General features: G+C 39.3%; 1 protein-coding gene and 1 long non-coding RNA gene across 5 annotated transcripts in view; one reads left to right on the top strand and one right to left on the bottom strand.

Moving 5' to 3' along the window:
• Positions 1 to 2,789: 2,789 nt before the first annotated feature.
• LOC141335906 (uncharacterized) lies at positions 2,790 to 4,158 on the top strand. The gene is made up of 2 exons (XR_012355645.1): positions 2,790 to 3,168; positions 3,362 to 4,158. It is a non-coding gene; the product is annotated as an uncharacterized lncRNA (long non-coding RNA).
• A 3,407-nt stretch (positions 4,159 to 7,565) lies between these two features.
• The window catches only part of ap1b1 (adaptor related protein complex 1 subunit beta 1), a 36,446-nt gene continuing 22,061 nt past the window's right edge, over positions 7,566 to 21,950 (bottom strand). For all 4 annotated transcript variants that reach the window (XM_073840291.1, XM_073840290.1, XM_073840293.1 and 1 more), the window contains 5 exons: positions 21,534 to 21,663; positions 18,841 to 18,925; positions 17,795 to 17,881; positions 16,421 to 16,575; positions 7,566 to 9,006 (listed from right to left, as the gene is read on the bottom strand). In XM_073840291.1, the coding sequence (XP_073696392.1) occupies positions 8,932 to 9,006; positions 16,421 to 16,575; positions 17,795 to 17,881; positions 18,841 to 18,925; positions 21,534 to 21,663 (532 nt within the window). In that variant the 3' untranslated portion in view covers positions 7,566 to 8,931. The remainder of the gene's footprint in view (positions 9,007 to 16,420; positions 16,576 to 17,794; positions 17,882 to 18,840; positions 18,926 to 21,533; positions 21,664 to 21,950) is intronic.

Below are 21,950 nucleotides of genomic sequence, written 5' to 3'. Positions count from 1 at the left end.
GTTGAAACGCGGGGGCCTTGTGGCAAACTGAAGTCTGTACCCCTTCGTTATTGTATGAATCACCCATTCGGGAGCTGACACTGACCGCCAGGCTGCGACATGATTCATTAGAGACCCCACACAAACCGGAGAGTTGCTTTGGGCTGCCAATTCGTCCGGTTCGCTCATATGTGATGCAATGGCGCCATCTAGTGGACAGACTAGGGACGGCGTGCAGGGAACCAGAGAGATGTTCTCTCGCTGAAACGAATTCATTTGATTCGTTTCTATCAGAGTGTTCTTTGTGTTTTGTGTGATGTTTGTGTTGGGGAACACATGGGCTGAAGCCTTTATTGTTTGGGTGAGGGGAATAAGGTTTGCTTGTGTACTTTTCCTCACAACGAGCCCCCCGAACGTGGGGCAACGACACACAACAGCTGCAGAACACATGGGCTGGTCGAGCCCTCCATGAGAGATTCTCCGTCTTTTGGACGGAGTCCCTTGGGCAAACAGCGAGTCTGACGGGCTTGTGGCCCGTGAACGTAGACTCGGAGCCCTTATCGATCCAACATCAGGCCGGCCGCTTCCGTTTCGTGTCGGAATGGGTGGGGTGGGATGGTTTTCCTGCTGCAGCGGCAGCAGCAGCCGTGGTAGGGGCTGGTCTTCCCCAGGCCTTCGCGGAGGGTGGGTTACCCTGTCGCGGAGGTGGTCTGTTGCGAGGCTTATCCTTCCCCTGTTGGAACTGTCGTCCCGTGACGGGGGGGATAGGCAAGCGCGCAGGGGGCGCCTGGCGTGGCGCTGCCTTCCTGGGCAGGCATAGCTTAAAAGCCTCGTCCTCTTTCTTTTTGTCGTCGCATCGCTGTTGCATCAGTGCGACAGCGGGGCCAAAGAGAGCCTGGCCAGGCTCTACTGGAGCGCCCGCGATGCGCCTCTTCTCGCTGTCAGGGAGACCCGACAGATTGAGCCAGAGTGCGCGCTCCCCTACCACCGAAAGCGCCATGGAACGCCCGCAGGCTTGGACAGACTGACGGGCATTACGGAGGACGAGGTCGTTTACCGTGCGGATCTCCTTCCACAGGGAAGCGGAAGGGGGTCCCTTTTCTATCTGATGTCCCAAATCATCCAAAAGCTCCGCTTGGTAAGCGGAGAGGAGAGACGAGACATTAAGAGCTCTGACTGCCAGGGACGAGGACTTGTAGGCGGCCTGGTAGACAGAGGCGGAAAAGCGGTCCATTTTATTAGGCAAGACCGGTTTCGGAGGGGCGAGCAACCCACCCTGGACAGGGCTAAGGTGTCTGGCAATCGACGGCTCAATGACAGGGGGATCACCCATGCCGAGCGTTGCCATATCTTTTACCTCAAGGCCCGCGAGACCGTGTTTGAGGTTTAGTGGATCGCCCCAGTAGTGCTTCATGTGCTTCGCGCACGCTGGGAGGACGGGGAAAAATTGCTTTCTCGGGCCGGGAGGGAGTCCCAGCAGCTTCCCGTCATAAATATCCCGCTCCTGGTCGGAAGCGCTCTGTGGCGCCGGCCACTCGATTTTGAGCCGCGCGGCCGCGCGTTCACAGACGTCCAGGAGGATAGACTGAGGTGTAGGCGCAGGGGCGTTCATCTGGGGAAAGCCGGAGGGCGGGAAGGCCTCCTCGTCCTCTGACATCCCGAGAAGGCCCGCGTCATCGTCGTCGCCGCCGGAACCGGCCGGTTCGTCGGTCAGCGGGAGGATATCCGCGAAGATGTCCTCTTCGGGGAAAGCAGGATTGGGCTGGTCAGCCCAGTTGAGAGACGTCGCACCCCGGGAGTTCCCCGGTTGCGCAACGTCATCACCGACTCCACCATCTGAGTCCGAAAGGTCGAGCTCGACGCACTGAGTCGCGGAAACTTTAAGACGGCGCCGCAAAAGCTTCTTGGGCAGCGCGAGGCAATGGCTGCAGTTCTCCGGGTTCTCCAAAGCCTCTTGCGCGTGTTGGAGGCCCAAGCAAACGACACAGAACTGGTGAGTGTCCTTGGCGGCTATTAGAGCTCCACACGCGGCCGGGCAGGCCCGTGATAAAGTACCGCCGGCAGAAGAGGACGACTTGGAGAGCGACATAGCGGCGAGAACTGGGAGCAGGTGAATGAGAGAGAGCGTGGGCGGCTCAGGATGCAGCAACAGGAACTGACCTGTCGGTTGAAAACAGACTCTCACGTCTGGCGGAGGCTGATCAGATGATTTGTCCTCCTGAAGACACAAGTGAGCAGATGCAATCCAACCGTGCTGGTTTACGCAGAGATCGCGAGAAGCGAATGTCAACTGAGAAAAGGTAGCGCGTGCAGGGGTTTTTATGCGCTCGGTAAGGGGCGGCCCCTTACCTGCCAGTGGGCACGCGCTCCTGTCTGTCAAGCCAGACTTGGTGCAATTGGATGCTTCTGCAGAGGTCAGGTACGGATGCCCTTCCCATAGGTGGATCTCGAACACGAGATGATGAAAGAGAACAAGAAACTGAACAGTATTTATATAATATTTTTAACCTCTGATCCACCGCAATGTCCCACTGTCCTGAGTGTGTTCACATCAACCATGCTCTGGCTTAGTAGACGCACGTGTGGAAGCGATCTGTTTGGTTATGTAACCCAGGCTCAAAAACATTTGTGGTCTAAATCAGTGTGCGAATATGGTTGGGCTAAATAACTGGGGAATGTAGGTAGAAATAATGCGATAAAAGATAAATAGTGTGTATATATATACATTTATTTATTTAACTTTATTTTAATATTTATTTCTCCTTGGATGTGGGTTACTTGTGGTATCAGGACAGTGAGTAGATAAAAACTTTAAAACTTTATTTCGTTTTAAACCCTTAGTCTGTGCTGCGCAGGTGAGCAGCCAATCGAGTATAAGTAGGCAAAGCTGACTCCGCCCATTAGGGAACCGACAGAAGAGAAAGTACGAGAAGAGAAGCTTGAGTTAGAAGTTGCGTGAAGTTTTGATTTATCGGATTTTATCAGAAAAATACGTTGTAAAGAACGAACTGCGCAAGTTATCTTGCACATATTTTGTTGAGAAGTTTAAATAGTTGGAAGGACTTACTTGTATCTTGTGATCCGTGTGACCGCTGTCGCGCTGAGGTCCGATGGAGTGGGCCATCGTTGCGTCATCCGGTGGAAACCTGAAAGAAAAATAAGAAATATCATTAATACACAAGGGAATCGGTGAGTTAAGATTTCAGTATAAATGTTGTGGTGATTAAATGGTGTATTGATGTGCTTGGAAAGGAAAAACTTTCAGTGAATGTATACATTGTTATAGAAATGTATGTACAGTGTGTTAAAGAATGTGTATAGTTGAGCAAAATGTATGTGAAATATGGGCTGATTTTGTATATCGTTCTGTGTGTGTACACAGGCCAGTTTGTTTTCTTAGAGTCTAGGATCTGGATCTTTCTATTCGTGGACTGCACTGATATGAACATTGCAATCGTGCACCGAGTGAAGATGGCGAGCCAACCGTAAATCGACCAGAAACGTCTTTCTTTTGTCTCTGTGGACATCTGTATTGCGTTGCCTCCAACGAACATATTTCACTGGATTGTTGAAGGTTTGAAGTATCTAACAATTTAATTTTAATTTTCTTTGTTTTGAACGCTGGATCATTGATTATAAGGAACTGAGGACAGAATATAATTTGTTGTTAATTGGACTGACACTTCACTTTTGAACTGTTCATCTTCAGCATTATTGCTGCTGAATTGATATTCAGTACAGTTGCATATTCAGTTGTATTTATGCAACTTTATTTTGTATAAATAAGTGTTACAGCAGGAATTTACACTTTTTTTTGACATTTGAGTTATTTCTTTGTACTCACTGAACTTGAGTATGTATTAAGTTGTGCATGTAAGAGGAAAAGAGAGATTGAGGAGATTGAACCTACAATTGAACATTTGAGTCCAGTTTAATTTAATTTGGAAGAAAATAATTTTCTGTGTTTAGGGTTTTAATTTTGGTTCATATTGGGTAATTTATTTGTTTGGAAGTCAGATTCGAAGCTGATTGATATGTGTATTTGAATTTGTATTTATTTTGGTTTACTTTTGCCCTTCATGTAGTGTCATTGACACATTCAATCTGTGTATCCTGCCAAATTTCCCTCCCAAACAAAACAAACATCTTTATTTTATATAAATAAGCGCATTTAAAACATATGTGTGTGTGTGTGTGTGTGTGTGTGCCTTGCCTCTCACGAAATCTTGTCTTCTGATTGGATCTTAATTAACTTGTAGTGTCCTACAACAATCATTTAAATTCTGGTGAATGATTGTTTTTCCTTTTCCTTTATGAGTAAACCTTCTGTTCCAGTCGTCTAACGGGGGTTACAGTTACGTTTGCAAACTTATCCGGGAGTGTTGATTTTTCACCGACTCCCTACTTCTAAAAAGTTATGGTTGCTTGCTCTTCTAACTCTGATTGGATTCATCTGAAATCATACAGTTCTATACACCTATAGGATGCCTTGATAGTGAGTAAATAATGGGCTAATTTGAATTTTTTGGGTGACCTAACCATTTAGTTACTTACCCTCATGTTGTTCCAAACCCGTAAGACCTTTGTTCATTATTGAAACACAAATTAAGATATTTTTAATGAACTGACTCTCCATAGATGGCAAGGGTACTGCCATGGTCAAGGCACATAAACATAGGACATTGTTAAAACAGTGGTTCAACCTTAATTTTACAAAGCTACAAGAATACTTTGTGCAGAAAACAAAAATAATGACTTTATTTAACAAATCTTCTCCTTTGTGACACCCTAGGTGCCAGCATCATCCCACATATGCGACAGTTGAACCAAAGATTTGGGCAAACATTTGGGCCTTGAACGTGATAGTACCCTTGCCATCTATGGAGGGTCAGAAAGCTCTTGGATTTCATCAAAAATATCTTAATATGTGTTCTGAAAATGAACAAAGGTTTTACAGGTTTGGAACGACCTGAGGGTGAGTAATTAATGACAGAGTTTTCATTTTTGGGGATTCCTTCCTTTAATCTGTTGTTTGATTTAATGGTCATCTATTCTACAGGAATATAGTAGTCACACTGTTCCTAATCCAAAGATTTTCTCCATGCTCATTTGGATAATAGAAGTGCTGGGTATCAAAACAGCATGGACTGTAATTGAATATAATGATATCTGGATTACTAACCTGGAATACATTCATCCATTAGTCCAATTTGATTTACAAAAAATAAAATAAAAAATAGTTTCTCTAGATTTTTGTCTCTCAGTCCACATTTACACATTTTAGTGATTTTTCTCAATCTATCAGGGCTTTGGGCCACTCTTTATCTCAGATTGTCCACACACACACAACTCTAGTAATAGCCATTATACATCAATCATGAATGCTATAAAATGTAAATGTATCTTTGAACTGCCATGCTGGTGGTCAGGCCGAGTTCAATATGAGCCATAGATTACAAGCCAAGCCTCCTGTCTTCCTTGCTTAGATTGCTTGCCATCAGCTTCAAAATTGAGCTTCGGGCATGGCGTATGATTGCACTTCCACTGAATTATATGGTCCGATACACATGCGGCCCCCAGCCTCTTTTAATATTCTACATTACACTGTAATTTCAGCACCACAGGACAGTCAACACAACAAAGAGAAAATTGTGCTTAACCATGTGCTCAGCATGGATTCATACTGTACTGAATAAAAAGGGGATATGATGACGTCCATCACTTCCAAAAAGAACACGGAAAAAAACAACCAAACAAAACAGAAATATTGCTAAAACTCTACAGAACTACATTGCAAAACTAATAACATGTAATCATCTAGAGTTTTAGTGAAGGACTGGATGATGTATGCCCGCAAACCATAATAAATTACATTTCCTGAAACCTTTGCAACCCTAGCTTAGGTACGGTAGCCTATTAGTTCCACTGGAGAAAATGTCATTAGATGAGATACAGTTTCTTGTGCCTGCTAGTAGGGCTGGGCGGTATACCTTTTCATACCGAATACCGGTGTTTTTTTTTGTTTTTTTTTAAATGATATTCATTTTTCATATACCCCAATACCGGTGAGTGTGCGCGTACAAAGCGCTGGGAACACGTATGTTGAGGCAAACAGAAACCACAGCTTGCACGTGCTTGTCTGAAGCAACACATCTGCGGTGTGAACGTAAAGACCCAGGGTTAGCGATTTGCAAAACTTGTAATGCCGAAATTTCAAGAGGGGGTGTGTCTGCAGCGATGAGAGCAGAGATCGGCGCATTGCGTGCAGACAGATGTAGCTTTCAGTGAGAGAAAAACAATGGCTTTACGTTGGTGTTACGTCGCAATATTTTAAAGATATGTCTTTTCTATATACTGTATTTTTATTAATATTTATGTTTTAAACCATGGAGGTGAGCCAATGGATATCACACAAGCAACGTGGAAACTGATCAATATGTTAAAGTGAAAGTAAAAACTGACTTTCAGCATCTGATGTGCATTCTTTCAGACAATGAGAGACGATTATACTTCATATGCTGATATTAATTTAGTCCCTTAATATTTTTCTTGTGCCCCGAACATGGTGGGAAAAAAAATAAAAAAACGTATTTTGTGTAAGGTTTGTTTTTGAAAAAAGTCTTAAATAAAGCTCTTAATTTTCATTGATGACTGAAAGTCATAATTATAATTTCAGGTGGTCTTAAATGTGGGGACTGAAAGACAAGAATTGCGATGAAACTTCAAAAGGCTATCCATTGAATAAATATGAGCGCTGCACATTTCAAAATCATTTGCTGCGCTGCTTTGTGTACCAGTCTGAAAGCGCCTCCTGCTGGAAGAGAAACGCGTAGACTTGTAAATGTGAACTCATGGATCCACAAGATAATGTGTTATAAAAGTTTAAACAATTTAAACAAAGGCAGTAAAATATATGTATATGTTATTTAAGTAATATAATACTTGATTGATAATAATTGTTTAAATTGATATAGTTGATTTATTCTTTGAAACTTTAATATTTATGCAATTGCAATGCCTTGATTCTAGTAAGATTTAGTACACAGTCATAGCCATAAATGCAATGGTACTAATAATTGGCATAATTCTTTCGATTTTCCGTTACGGCCAAGAATTGTGAATTGTGAGACCAATCATACCTGGGTTAATACTAGTCTGGTCAATGTAAGCCAATATACTGCAGTAATTATTCTCTTATTTATTAGGAAATGTGGTTAACACCTAGTCATGCATGGGGAAAAAAAAATACCGTCATATACCGTGATACCGTATAAAAAAAAATAAAAAAAAATACCGTGATATAAATTTTTGGTCATACCGCCCAGCTCTACCTGCTAGGATTTCACATTTACTATAAAAAGGTGATATTTGGAAGTCTAGTTTAAATGAGTTAGTTTGCAGCATGGTGCCTGAGTCATAGAGCAATAGAACAATAGGACTGTAACTGCAGCAGTCAAGAGTGGTCAACACTCTAAAATACTAAATATGAGAGACTACACATTTCTAAAAGCACTTTTTGGACAGTCCATGTTATTTAAGTTATTTATTTAATAAAAAAAAAAAACCTGGAATAATTACACTTTAAATCAATGGGTAATATACTTTTTTAATTTCTATAACAGATGATGCATTCATAACAGAATCCAACAAAAGTAAAGCAAATTTCTTTGCCTGCCATCTCCTTGTAGTCACCCCTACGAATAAACCCACATTATATATCGCACATACAGAATCAACTATGATTAAAAGAAACACAATCATCAATATTTGGGAACTTCTAAGTGTACACACACAGCGCTATGTGTGTCAGGTCAGCAGTGTTTTGTCTGGTGGTTTTGTACATTAAGCTTGAGAGAAGTAAGTCCACCTTGTCAAAATGGTTTAAAAGAAAATGAAACATCACATGGACATAGAAGTTTAATCACGTCTCCCAGTCCCGTAAAGAATGAGAGAGAAAAAATGTTCAGTGAACAAGTTGTTTTGCAAAGCAGGAGACAAATTCAGTGTGATTTGAGAGATATTCCATGCCATGAAGTATCACTTTTCTGCAGGAATCGAGTCTCCTTCACAGATCCAGAAGCTTATCCTGGAATAAGGGAGGACAGGGAAGATTGCCAGGAGGAGGAACAGAACATGCAGCATGTTACATCTTCAACTTACACACACACACACACACACACACACACACACACACACAAAACTGATACACAGCACACAAAAGACAGTAGTAACTAAAAATAAACTCAGCTTAATAGCAAAACATGACTGCAAACTTAGTCATCGCCAAATACAGAGATACTTTGGAGACAAAGAAAACGTTTACTCAGCAACTGTGTAGTGCTTCCGGATACAGCATTCCCTTAAAAGAAATTGCAGGAGACCTAAATTACTGAGGAAAGACCAGGGAGGAGCTTTAATAAAACAAAACAAAAATAAATATTTGAACCACAAAGTATTCACACAACTGCTTGTGTGAATACAAACCCAGCGACCCATTGTCTGACTATTAAGACTAAATTAAAAACAGCAGTGTTGAAAGGTTTTTTAACTGTAGTAAACACACCCTTCCTATGAATGGATGACAAATACAGGATGGTCTAAAACTTTTAGAGATCTTCTGCGTGTGATGCTTGACCTCCATGAGTGAGAAAAAAAAAAACTAGCACACGGGATAAACAGTGAAGCAATTGTGTAGTATAGGCAATGCTGAGAATGTGTGTTGTATTTTAGAAGAGAGACTGTAACTGTAATATTTTTCAGACTGCAGGGTGGAAATAGGAGGGGTAAAGAAGAGTGTTGGGAATGGACAAAGTAACAAAGAAAAATTCCTTGGGATTCAGTCAATGCTGAAAGCACAGTCTGAGGGAAATGCAAGACAGCGGGGGTTCTTTCTCTGACGTCCAATCAAGTTTCAGCCACCCAAATGATGCCTGGGAACGGTTTCTCCCCACTTCAGTTCTTCAGCACCAGCTCATAGCACTGGAACACAAACTGAGAGACCTCTGGCGCTCTGCACTTTATCGACAGCTGAGGAAAAGAAACAGAGAGAAAGAGAGATTAGAATAAAATACAGACACACTGGCAAGTATCAGACATCGATTTAAATTTCATAAAAATAAGAAGTGAAGATTTGAGGCCATGCTGAGAATTTAAGACATTACAAAGTGAAGAAAAAGAGAAAGTGAGAGAAACTAATAAGCACTGGTAAAGCCTGCCAACACACTAATATAGCATACATCTCCTTCACAGTGCCAAGAGCAACCAAACAATCTAAATTACAAACACTGCCATGTAGAAGACCAAAACAGGCTTCAACTTTATGACTAAGACTTCCAACTTTTGCCTTATTAGCTGAAGAGAAAGTTTTTACAGTAATTTCAAGTCTGAAAGCACAACATTACTTGCATCAGGCATATATAAAATATGTTTTAGAAATATAATATACAGTACACCACTGTTCAAATGTTTGGGGTTGGTAAGATTTTAAAAGAGATAAAACACATTCATTTATGCATAAACTTCAAAGAAATCTTAAAAAAGCAAGGTTATCAAAAATATTAAGCACAGGGTTCATACAGATTCTGTAAATGCAATTCCAGGACTTTAAGCACTACTTCTATGATTTTCAATGACTTCAATCCCAGATCTCACTTATCAAACAATGTCTTCTCTTTCAAATTCTAAAAACTGAGCATGTATTATATGCAATTGTATACATTAAATACAAGAGTGACGACTGATTTGGGCACTGGTGGGAACATAACAGCAGACAACAGACATTTAATTGTTTGATCAAAATTATTGCTAGGGACAATTTAGTAGTGTCTGGATATTGGTAGGGACATGTCATAGCGTCTCTACTAAATTCTACACCCTTGAATATCACGACAAGCGATTTTGGAAACTATAGTTCTCTCCTTAAATATGAAGAGATCAAACAACAGATTCACGAGTTCTTCCAAATTTCATTAAAAGCTTATGGATGTAATTATATGTATACTTTCTTCCATTATTTTTTTTACTTTGTTTAGTTTTTAACTGTACTGCCCTAATAGTGTGATATTTTTCTACTGTTAAAAAACAAAAAAAAACAAAAAAAAACAGCAAAACCTCTCTAAAATGTGAACAAACCTGAAACAAATGATTCGTGATCCCGCTCCGTTACAATCTAAATCAGATGATTCGCAATCTGTGCTCTAAAGTGTCGATTTAAATAATGATTTGTAAAAAATGGTAATTGTTTAATTTGCAAACCCCGATCTGAATCAAATCATTTGCGATTCGTGCTCTGAAGTTCCAATATGAAGCAAAAGATTTATGAACCTGCGCAGAAGTCCCGATCTGAATCAAATGATTCACATGCCTGCTTTAAAGTCCCAATTAATATAAAATAATTTGCGAACCCACTCCGAGGTTCTGATCTAAATCAAATGATTCGTGATACGAGATACAATTGGAGCGTTTCGAAACACTGAAACTGATTCTGAGTTTAGAAAAAGTAATCCATCACTACGTTTTTTTTTAATTGTAAGCGATGACGGAATTCAGAAATAAATGGCTCTATTAATTTGATCTGTTTTTTTTGCTAGCGAGTCGCCTGAAATGAATGATCAAAGTCACAAGTTTTAATCAGTTGTTCAGTTCTCAAGTACCTCTTCAGAAATACTGCTATTTTCAAGGGTTTTCCAGGCCTTAAATTTCAAGTCAAATTCAAGTACTTCAAGCACTTTAAGCACCTTGTATGAACAATTGTTTACAACAATGATAATAAGAAATGCTTCTTGAGCACCAAATAAGCATATTACAATGATTTCTGAAGGACCATGTGGCACTGAAGACTGGAATAATGATGCTGAAAATTCTGCTTTGCATCACAGAAACAAATTACATTAAAATATATTCAAATAAAAAAAATGGAAAACATTTAAACGGGAATATTTTAAGTCATATTTCAGAAAATGCAGCCTTTCCAAACATTTTTTTAAAATCCTACCAACCCCAAACATTTTAACAGTGTTTAATGTTTTCTACCTTTAGCCCTTTCTGAAAAACAATTTAAATAACCACCTGTAGCAAATTCATGAGCAAGCGGTGTTTACTTGCTGAGAGCCACCTAAAAAGCTGTTCCTCCTAAAAAGGATCTCATGTGGCACTAACAGAGTAATAGACAAACAAATGCAGTCTGATGTCGGAGGAGCAACTGTGCCTGGAGAGGTCGACATGAGTGGAGACCTCCATCTACAGCAACACCTGCTTCCTCTTTTGTCAAGTGAGCGCTGCAGCAGACTTGAGGCTTCTCACGGACCAATCATACAGAGGATAATCAAAAAGCCTGTGGGTGCTGCGCAGTAGGACATCGTAAGTGAGAAAGGGAAAGAGATGAGCGTGAGGGAGAGATCAATGGCACAATTTGTCCCTTCTAAACCCAAGAGTTCTCTCTAGGCTTCTATGAGATCAACTGTGAGGCTCCCACTAGTCAAAAGACAGAAATCATTGTCTACACATGCTAAGTTGAGAGATTCCTAATACGGTGTCCGTCAAGGATGATGGAACACGTTTCCAATGCTGTTTGTATTTGTATACATTTGTTTTAAAGTAAAAGGCTTTATAATCAGAATATATTGGTTGATTCAATGAATGTATATTTGATTATTACGGTGTTGGGAAAGTAATTTTGGAAATGTAATGGGTTATAGATTACAAGTTACCCTATTTAAAATGTAATAAGTAGTGTAACTATTTCAATTACTTTATTAAAGTAGTACCTGATTACATTTGATTAGTTTTTGATTACTTGTCTAAATTTACATTTAGTCCTTTAACAGACAATTTTATGTGACTAATGAGAACAACAGAAGCAATCAAAGCAACTTTCATTTATGAGACCCTTGTTTTTCCTGAACAGTTAAACTGCCTGCTGTTCTTCAGAAAATTTTTTTATGACTATATAATTCTGAGATCCATTTTTTTTTTACACTGAGGTACTCATATGCAACTGTTAGAGAAGGTTCAAACGCTCACTGAAGCTTTAGAGGGAAAAACATTAACATTAAGCTGGGGGGTGAAAACTTTTTAAATTTGAAGATCAGGATCAATTTTACTGTATTCTGAAGGGCAGTACTAAATGATAAATAAATAATAAAATAAAATATTTAAGCAAAATAATGTCTCTTAATGTATTGTTTTTCCTTCTGAAGCATCAGTGAGTGTTTGAACCTTCTGTAATAGTTGCATATGAGTCTCTCAGTTGTCCTCAGTGTGAAAAGATGGATCTCAAAATCATACAGTCATTGCTGGAAAGGGTTCAAATACACAAAAATGCTGAAAACCCGAAAGAATTTGTGGAACCCAAGGCATTTTTCTGAAGGACAGCGGGCAGTTTGACTGTTCAGGATAAATAAGGGACTCATGAACAATTGTCACAAAAAAAAAAAAAAAAAAAAAGCTGGTGGTGACTGGACCATTCAGGTAACAACAGTATTAAAAATCAAGTGTATGTAAACTTTTGGATGGGGTAATTTTCATAAATTCAACTATTGTTTTCTCTTGTGAACTGTATGTAAACATCTTTTATGTTAAATATCTTTTTTCAGTCAGTAATAAACAAAAAAATAACATGCATTTTGTATGATCCCTCTTTTTTAACTGCAAGGTGCATGTAACCCTTTGACCTCATCTGTATTGTGTACATTATAAATGTCTTCAGTCACTTTCGATCTATGGAATGCATCCTTGCTGAATATTGCGATATAAATTTCCCCCAAAGTTGTACCGAATGGTAAATTTTAAGCATTTACATAAAAAAATTATAATAAAAAGAATATGCAATATACAGCTTAGGGAATAGTGCAAAGTGCTCATTAAAGATCATTCAACTCCTCACCAGTGCGATTTAGACAGATAAATTTGTTGAATGAATATGCTGAGAACATCGAAGAATGAGTGGGCATGTCCTTGTCAATCAAATCCCAGCAAACTCCACTTTAAGCTTCCATTAGTTCTGTCAGATTTGGAGGATTTTGTCTTAGCTTCATGCAGAATGTAGTGGGTGCACAAACACATAAACGTGATGACACTGGTGCTAACTTGCATTGTGGCATCGGTTTCCTGTACGCAGAGGCGTTTTATTAACAGTTGCATTGTTCTATAATTTGACTCGAGATACTGCACAGGTGGGTGGTGGACATGAACCACACAAGAACGAAGGAAGAGTAGATGGTGTGACTCTAAGACTTCGAGATATAGCAGCGGGTTGCGACAATGGGTAAGAACGTAATCAAAGCACAAATGAAAACAGATGAGATGGTGGGATGACAGGAAGAGTGGAAGCAGCGGGGTGCTGCACCGAAGGTTTGCGGAGGAATGCTTTAACAGATCCCTGCCATCAGTCGCTCAAATCGTTTAAAGGGGAACCGGGCCGTGCCATTGGACGCCCGGTTGCCATAGGGACGACGAACAGTGACAAATTGTAGAGCTTTGTAGCTAATGGAAACATTGCTAGATATTTAGAGAAAACAACATATCAAAACAGTTCACAGTATAGCCACACTGCCACATTTTTCTGTACTTTCAGACAAATATTGTTTATGTGCTTAAACAACAGCCAGAAACAAAACAACCATGATTCACGGACCGTGCGCCTGAGCTGTGAATAACAGTTCTGCCTCTTAAAGTGGCTGTTAGGATGTGAGGAGAGAGATGGAAGATTAGCAGACCCATACAGATGTGCTGCGTCTCAGTGTTTCCTACAGAAAATGTGTGCCAAATACAGTTTAAGCATGCAAATCAAATTATTTATTGAGGTTTAATTGAATTTTGTAAATTGTATTGAATAATTCATTAAAAGGAGTGAGTCATTTATCAAAGAATCGGACAACATTGGTCGTGTTATATGTTTTTGCAAGCAGTCACAAGAAATTTGCAGCATTCTGTCTTATCCCATCACATTTAATTTAGACTGCCAGCTCTTATCTCAGATAAAATATAATTTTGCAGTGGCGGTGTAGATTTAACAGCAGATTTATAGATTCAGCAGCGGTAGAGTGCCGCCGCTTGAAAGCGCTGCAGGAAACACTGGTGTGTGTATAGGAGAGCGAGTCTTGTGCACATTAAAAGCACATGCCGCGAATCGACGGGTGCCTGCTGAAGAGCAACTCCTTTGATGAAGGCTATTCAATTTGAATATTCCTGGAATGAAATCTGGAAAACAATTCGGTGCACAAAACCTCTGTGTCTTCCTATAAAGTCATGCTTTTCTATTATGATAAAGGACAAAAAAAAAAAAAAAACTCTGATCATTCAAAATAGTTGCTCTTATATGAAGTCACATGAGTGTGATATTCATGCTGCTTTGTTTTGGTGGACTTGACTGTTTTACTGGTGATAGAAGGAAGTAAAAGAAAGAACCATGCTCATTTAAAAGCAGCAAAGTGTAAAAGAGGTTTGTTTAGTTCGAGTTAAGATTATTTTTGGGGGAAAAAAACACCCAACCTCCATTTCCTGCATTGTGAAGTCATCATCAAAGGTGAGTGCAGATATGAGCAAACACACAGGGAAAAAAAATACAATAAAATTAAACAGAAAAACAAACAACACAAATGGTAACATTCATCACTTGGACAATAAGATGTGATAGAGGATCCGCGAGCAAATGGCACAGATTTTGTCTAAATTAAACGCTCGGTAGGGGCTATGATTCATTTGATGTGATTAATTTGGTGTTTATATAACATATCTAGTAGGGGTGGGAATCCTAAAAAAAAATGCTGGGTTCAGCCTGCAGGGTCATTTAATTGGGTTGTTTTTGATATTTTGACCCAGGAGCTGGGTAGTTTTCTGCACTCTAAAAAATGCTAGGTTATTTTTTTTTAACCCAAATGCTTGGTTCAGCTTGCTGGGACATTTTATTGTTTTTTTTTTTATTTTATATTTATTTTACCCAGGTGCTGGGTAGTTTTTTTGCACTCTAAAAAAATGATAGGTTATTTTTTTTTTTAACCCAAATGCTTGGTTCAGCTTGCTGGGTCATTTTATTGGTTTTTTTAAAATATTTTTTTTTTTACCTAGGTGCTGGGTAGGTTTTTTGCACTCTAAAAAAAAGCTAGGTTTTTATTTTTTTTAAACCTAAATGCTTGGTTCAGCTTGTTGGGTCATTTTATTGAGTTATTTTTGGGTTATGTCAGCAATATAGTATTTTTTAAACAATAGTTGACTTAAATAAAACAACCCAGCCTGTTGGGTAAAAACATTTAACCCAACCAGCTGAGTCAAAATAACCCAGCATGTGTTCTGTCCAATATTTACCCAGCGCTGGGTTGCCAAATAATAAGTTGTTTTTTTAACTCAGCATTTTTTATTTGCATTTTTCTTGGGCTCACGATTTGCTTTTTGTTTGTTTTGTGCACACTGGATGTCAAACGCACCAGTATTTTGTTACAAAAAAACACAAGTCTGTAGTATGGGTAGTCCTCACTCAAGAAATCAATGTTTCCTATTAACTTCCTAAAAAAAAATGAAAAATATATTTTTTTACTTCCTATTGGGGATGTGGCCAAATCTGTATTCAGAAAGAAAATTACATGTACTTCGGAACCCCTAAAAGAAATAAATACAATTTGTGCACTACTCAAAAAAAGCGCCACATCATAGTGGTATAACAGAATAAATGTGCATGTAATTATGAAAACAGCTGAATATGCTGATTAACTCTGAGGAAAATAGTTATAATTGTATGATATATTAATAGTTCAACTCTCTAGGAGGATGCATATTCTGCTTCTGGGAATGAAGCATGCTGGCGTACACAATTCTAGGTACTCTTGAGATCTGAGAAAATAAATGGTTCCCTACAATTGTGTTTGAAGCATGATTCATGTGGGAAATGTGAAAGGGAACAAGAGGGAGAAGAAACAAACACTCCGCATTGGGCTGAGCGATAATCTCCCCACAAACCAAAGGGAGAAAGGACTGACAGGAGGATTGACATCTTTTCTTGACAATCTTCTTTCCTTATCTTCTCCCAGCCAGGATTTGCCAAACACTCTTTCTCTCTGAACACAATGGCTGGGTCTCCAACTTAGCGTGCAGCCTGACTAGACAGCATTTTTGGACTCTGAGGCACCAATAAAATGCTTTCTAAGCATGCAGCTCAGTAGGTTTTAAGACCGTGTCTGATCTACCCAGCAGTCCTTTCCCCTTTTGACCAGCTTCTTCCTTCACACATGCACACAAACGCACAGATCTTTCTCCCCCGTGACTCATTAGGAAATAACAGGAGAGTCGTTCTGTGAAACACACTCTCTCACATGCGACCGCTACTGTCTCCTCCAGCACATCTTCTTGTCTTTATCGATCTATGCGTGTATGTGTGTTCGAGTGGTACTTTACTAGTCTCTTCACATCCTTTTAAAAGCCACTACAATGTCTCTTTGTTTCCATTTACCGTGTAGTTGGGGTTGCCGGTCTGGATGCGCATTTCTGCCAGCACCCAAATGCCGTTGGTGAGTTTGACAGACTGGTACAGCATGTCCTGCCCCTCCACTGTTCTCTTGGCTATGGTGAAGATATTACTGCCTTGCAGCTTGTTGCTGGCCGCGTCTGTGAGAGAGAAGTTACTCATTAACAAAACACAGACACACATAGCAGCTTTTCTGAAGACAAGATGAACCTGAGCGAGTCTCTATGGCAACTCTTGTCGCGAATGCATATTTTTACTTACACGTTGACATATGAACCAGTCAGTAATTAGTCTGATTTAAAAGAAAAGTCGGATAAAAAACTAATTTAGATTATAGGTTGTTAAAAATCTTCTATTTTCATTTATCCATTTAAGAACTTCGGTGGAATGTCTAAATTGCCTATTTTTTCATAGAATGAAAATATTAATTTAAATATCACTTCAGAGAGTAAATGAGATGTTCATTTGACACCTACCAATTTTAAACGATATACGGATTCACCAATTAATTATTTTCTGACTCAGATGTGACTAGTCGACTACAGTTCAAAAGTTTGTGTCTGGTAAATTATTAAATGTTTTTTAGAGAAGTCTTTTATGTTTATCTATGCTGCATTTGATCAAATACACTTTTTAGTATTCTTTTATAAAAAGAAAGTTCAAAACAGCATTTATATGAAACAGATTTTTTTTTATATAATAAATGTCTTTACTGCCACTCTTTATCAAATTAATTGCTTGCTAAATAAAAAAAACTAAGTTGTATTATCTCTATAGTCTATATATTATTTTGTGCTGCTCTAACTTTCTTTCTCATCAATTGCAAGCTCAAATCTTTGCTAACATAAATATATTTTGCTTTGGGACAAGAGATTTATGTATAACAATGCAGCAAGCACCTATATTAAATACTAAGCCACATGGAGAGAAAAGAGAAAGCGAGTCAAAAAAAAAAAAAAAAGAGCACTGAAGACACCCACTGTGCATTCATTAGCAATATCACTGAGAGTGTGTGTGCATGTTCATGCTTGTGTGATTCACAATTATTTTATGCAAACAGTCATGCGGAAGAGGATCATTCCCTAAAAACCTGCCTCGAGTTAATTACAACCAGACATGCCACTGGATCAGCACTGCTCTTCAGAGACAGACCTTAACAGGACAGTGTGTTCTTTTAAAAGATAGAGTGTGTGACAGTCAATATAATACAAAGCAGTGATAAGGATAGTGCACGTTTCTCTTCATCCTCATTTCTCATCTTTGCTTATTTGTTTCATTTCCTCCATTTTTTTCATTCCCATCTCCCTCCACACACTTTACCCAATTCACTCATACACAGCACATATTGATTCCTGTTACCTGAGTTGAGGTGGATGTCTTTGATTTGGAACTGTGCCTCGTTGTCATTTGGAATGTCTTTCCAGGTGGCCAGAAACACCTGACGTTCTGAGAAGCAGAGGGACAAAAGGAGTGTTACGTGAGTGGACACCAGTGGGAAAAAACAGTAGATGAAAAGTAGAAGAATGCAGTTTGGCTGTATCTGAAAATGAAGACTGCTGTCTTTCTGCCAGACAGATGCTTTTGTATAAATGCACCCCACATCAAGGACACATTTAGACTGGTTTCAGACTGTTTTTCCAGGCAGTAGTAGTAGTCCACTGTATGAGAAATTTTTGGGTATAATATGTCAGTTTATTTGTCTATCCTCACTTACATAAATGAACTATAGTGTCCTGCACTCACCAGTAAAGAAAAATCTAAAAAGTATATCTGGTGTCTGAATAATTTTGACTGTATATCCAAAATAATCAATATCGAATCAAATGCGTGTGAATTAGAAACAAATCTTGAAATTTATGTCGAATATATATATATATTCACACACACAGACAGACACACACTTATTTCTTGGTGGAAATGAGGAAAAAGGGCCCATATGGATTTAATATTTTTCCAACTGTGCATGGTGCCCTACTTTCGCCGTGTCCAAATGTCCATATGGTTAATCCCGCCCTGATTCGAGTGTGCCGTCAAACCTTTCTACCTGCATATATTGCCTGCAAAGGCAGTATTTTTTCGGACACAGCTACTGTGCATCTGTGTGATATCCTGCAGAGACCGAACTCCATTTAAGAGACTCCTGAGGAAAGCTGTTTATGCATAAGCAATCTCTCTCAGACTCGCACATCACATAAACACCAACATCCTTTCTTACACATTCATTTGGACAGATCTGGCACTCACACTTTCATGCAGACGAGTCAAAACTGAAAAACAATACTCAAAACCTAAGAACACACAGACACAAAAATATTAAAGGATTGACGTCACAATCACCTGAAGCACTTCTGCTTACGTCTGAGGACGCAGGCAGTGATTAAGGCTGCACACACAAACACACTCACCCATTTTTCCGTCCTCTACAAAGAGCAGGCTGAGGGGATATTGGCAGCTGAAGTAGAACACGTCAATGTTATTCTTCACAGCTACCTGCAACATTGACAAAGAGAGAGAGAAACACATTACGACTGTGATTTAAGACATTGCGGCTGTGGACAAGGCTCTCAAACCCTGTTAACAGCAGATGGAATTTAGTCCATAATTTCAGTTTAAACAAACAGGCCTTTCTTTCTCCAGTGCTTTCAAAGAATGGAATCTGCACAGACACACCACAGAACAATAAGGAAATATGGTCCTTTGATCATGTCTTTCTTTGACATTTTGCTTCTCTCTCTCTTCAGTCTTTTGTTTAAGACCCTCTGTGGCTTTGCAAAGGTTGGGTTCAGCTCCTGTGTGTGGAGTTCATGTTTGCACGCCAATATGTGAACTTCAAACATGCACAAATGCCTCAAAGGCAGTGGCTCACTAAGAGGATGGAAGATGCCCACTGACAGCTTGAGAAAACAGAGTGAGCGCATCTGTCCGGGATAATCAGACTCAAAAACACCTGCAGCTAAAGAATCAGATAGAAATATAATTCTATATGATTGACTGTCTACATTGTCATTGTAAAAATGTTATAAGTTGAGGTTTCATGCAAAAAAAATGATTTTGGTAATCGTGTAATTGATCGATTATTCTGACTATTAATCACGTAATCTGATAAATTTGAAACATTATTTAATTAATTTATCAATTCCTGGATTGAGATATATATATATATATATATATAAACCTGCATCGCAAATATTTACTTTACTAAAAACACTGAATTGTAGCGTTTGTGAATTCACAACAGCATCATGCTTTATTATGATTTTTAAATGGGTTTAATATATCATGCAGCCCTCAAAAACACTTACACTAACACTGACTAATAATGCGTTTCATGGATTCTTATCTATGGAATGCACCACATCTGATATTTCGCTGGTTACTCGACAAGGGTAAAATACAATTAAGGATTTTTTTCAAATCGAGTACTCGAATTGAATCGAGAAATTGTGACAGCCCTAAATGCAACCAATCTTTACTTTTTTAATAATTTTTTTTTTTACAAATTTGCAGCTTAAAAAAGCACCAAATTTTCATCCGTTTATGGTTGTAAATCTTTTGAGAGCATGAGGGATTGAAAGGCACCCAGGGGAGCTTTTATAAAAGCTAACAGCAGGTGCATGGCATCCATAAAAATAGAGACTACACAGCCTCAGAGAGGGACAGGCAGTCCCACATAGACATCCAGAGCTGCTACACTTGACTTCTGAATAATTCATCCAGCCAAAAGCTCTAAGCTGCACAAACTGTCATTATCCCTCCCTCGGTTGTCTACTTGTAGTTAGAGATACTATATCGAACCTCCAGGCAAAATACTAATTAACATGAAACGTGAAATCCAAAATCAAAATTCCATTTTGAGTAATTGTCATGACATATTAGAATCTGTTTTTCTTCTATTCAGATTTGTCCACAGTATTATTGGCCTTGTAAATAATGACAATGAGTCAAGCTACAGAAAAAAAAGCCTTTCATTCAGTCTATGAGTAACATTCACTTCCTGTGATGCCACTGCAATGAATAACTGATCTATTATCAGGAGCCACGTGTGAAATTAATAATGCCACGAGCCTCTTTGGGACTAGAAGTATCAGCCGTAGTAATCCATGCCTGCAAAGATTGGAAACGCATGGTAAGCCAAAGCACGTCCACATCAAATGCACATGCTGAAGCTTTGAGCTGCCTGATATCCAGACATCATTGTTGTGATATCAGTCCTGGAAAAATGGAGATAAAATTCATGTTGCCTCCTGTGATTCACAGTGACAAATCCCATAATTACTATCATACAGCTCTCTTAGACACTAAAACCCCTGCTGATGACTTCCACGACAAGCACAGAGCAGAAAGTGAAAGAGACACATTTATGATTTACCATTTAATGCCAATCTAACATGTGCAACCGGAATCACGACGCTCAGTAATCTCTCTCTAGGAAAGCTCAATACATGCATTTAATTTGAAAATGGCATTAGATGAAGCCTGTAGGGCTCTATAAAATCTTAAGATTAAAACACTATCTTTTTTAATCGCCTTTAGAGACAGAAGGAGAAAGAAAGCCCTCATTCCTGTATTTTTTTAGCATTTGCTTCACCCAACCAAAACAGTCCCCGAAGCTCAACACAATCTTCTCCTGCTTTAATTACTACCAATTAGTGATTGCACTGTTCTATAATGGCTATGCCTTCCTATTGTATTCTGTGGGCTTTGTGGTTTATTTCCCAATGCAGTCACTGGAGAGCACCGTGAATGATTCCACTGAGAGAGATAATCAGACACAGCTAATTCAGACCTATTGCTGTACTACTGCAGACCTACAACCCTGATCAATAAAGGACAGAAATGGACATGGATGCAGTGAGAGGGGAAGAAAAGGCAGAAATGAGAGAGTGAACAGCCAAGGGGATCCACTAATGATGATTTTCTTTTTACTGAATCTCTTCTGAGCGGTTGCATCCCTTGGTAACCAACTACACTTATTGTCCCTACTGTCTCTGGAGTGGCTTTTTTGGGCTGCAGCGTCTGCTAATAATGCTCATTTTGGGCTTGCTTTATTGCTTAACAACACAACGCTCATACTGCAGAAATGCGGTGGATATATTACCTGCAGATTGTTGAGAGGCTCCATTTTCATGACAGGGCCGGTTGTGCCGAGAGGGAGACTAACATCAATGGTCTGATTGGGGCTCAGAGGAGTCAGAACCTGCAAGGGGCCAGCGGGGGCGAGACCAAAACTACAGAAAAACAGAGAAACAGTTTAGATTAGTGATGCAATATATATATATATTTTTACATAAACTGAAATTAGTTTCATTTAGTCAAAGTTCTGCAATGAGCCACCTCTCAATATTTCAGCCGAATACATTTTATATTAGGGCTGCCCCCTAATAGTCGATGAGTGCTTAGTTGCAGAAAAAAATTCCACATGAATTGGCGAAGTCACGCAATCTGTGACGGACAGGGAGTTAACGGCAGGTCTATGTGGTAATATAGTACATCGAACGAGACATCCAAATGCTTA

This window comes from Garra rufa, chromosome 5, assembly GCF_049309525.1.
Source record: "Garra rufa chromosome 5, GarRuf1.0, whole genome shotgun sequence".
Taxonomy (NCBI): Eukaryota; Metazoa; Chordata; class Actinopteri; order Cypriniformes; family Cyprinidae; genus Garra; species Garra rufa.
Note: the sequence above shows the minus strand (reverse complement) of the source record. Positions and strands in the feature narration are given on the sequence as shown.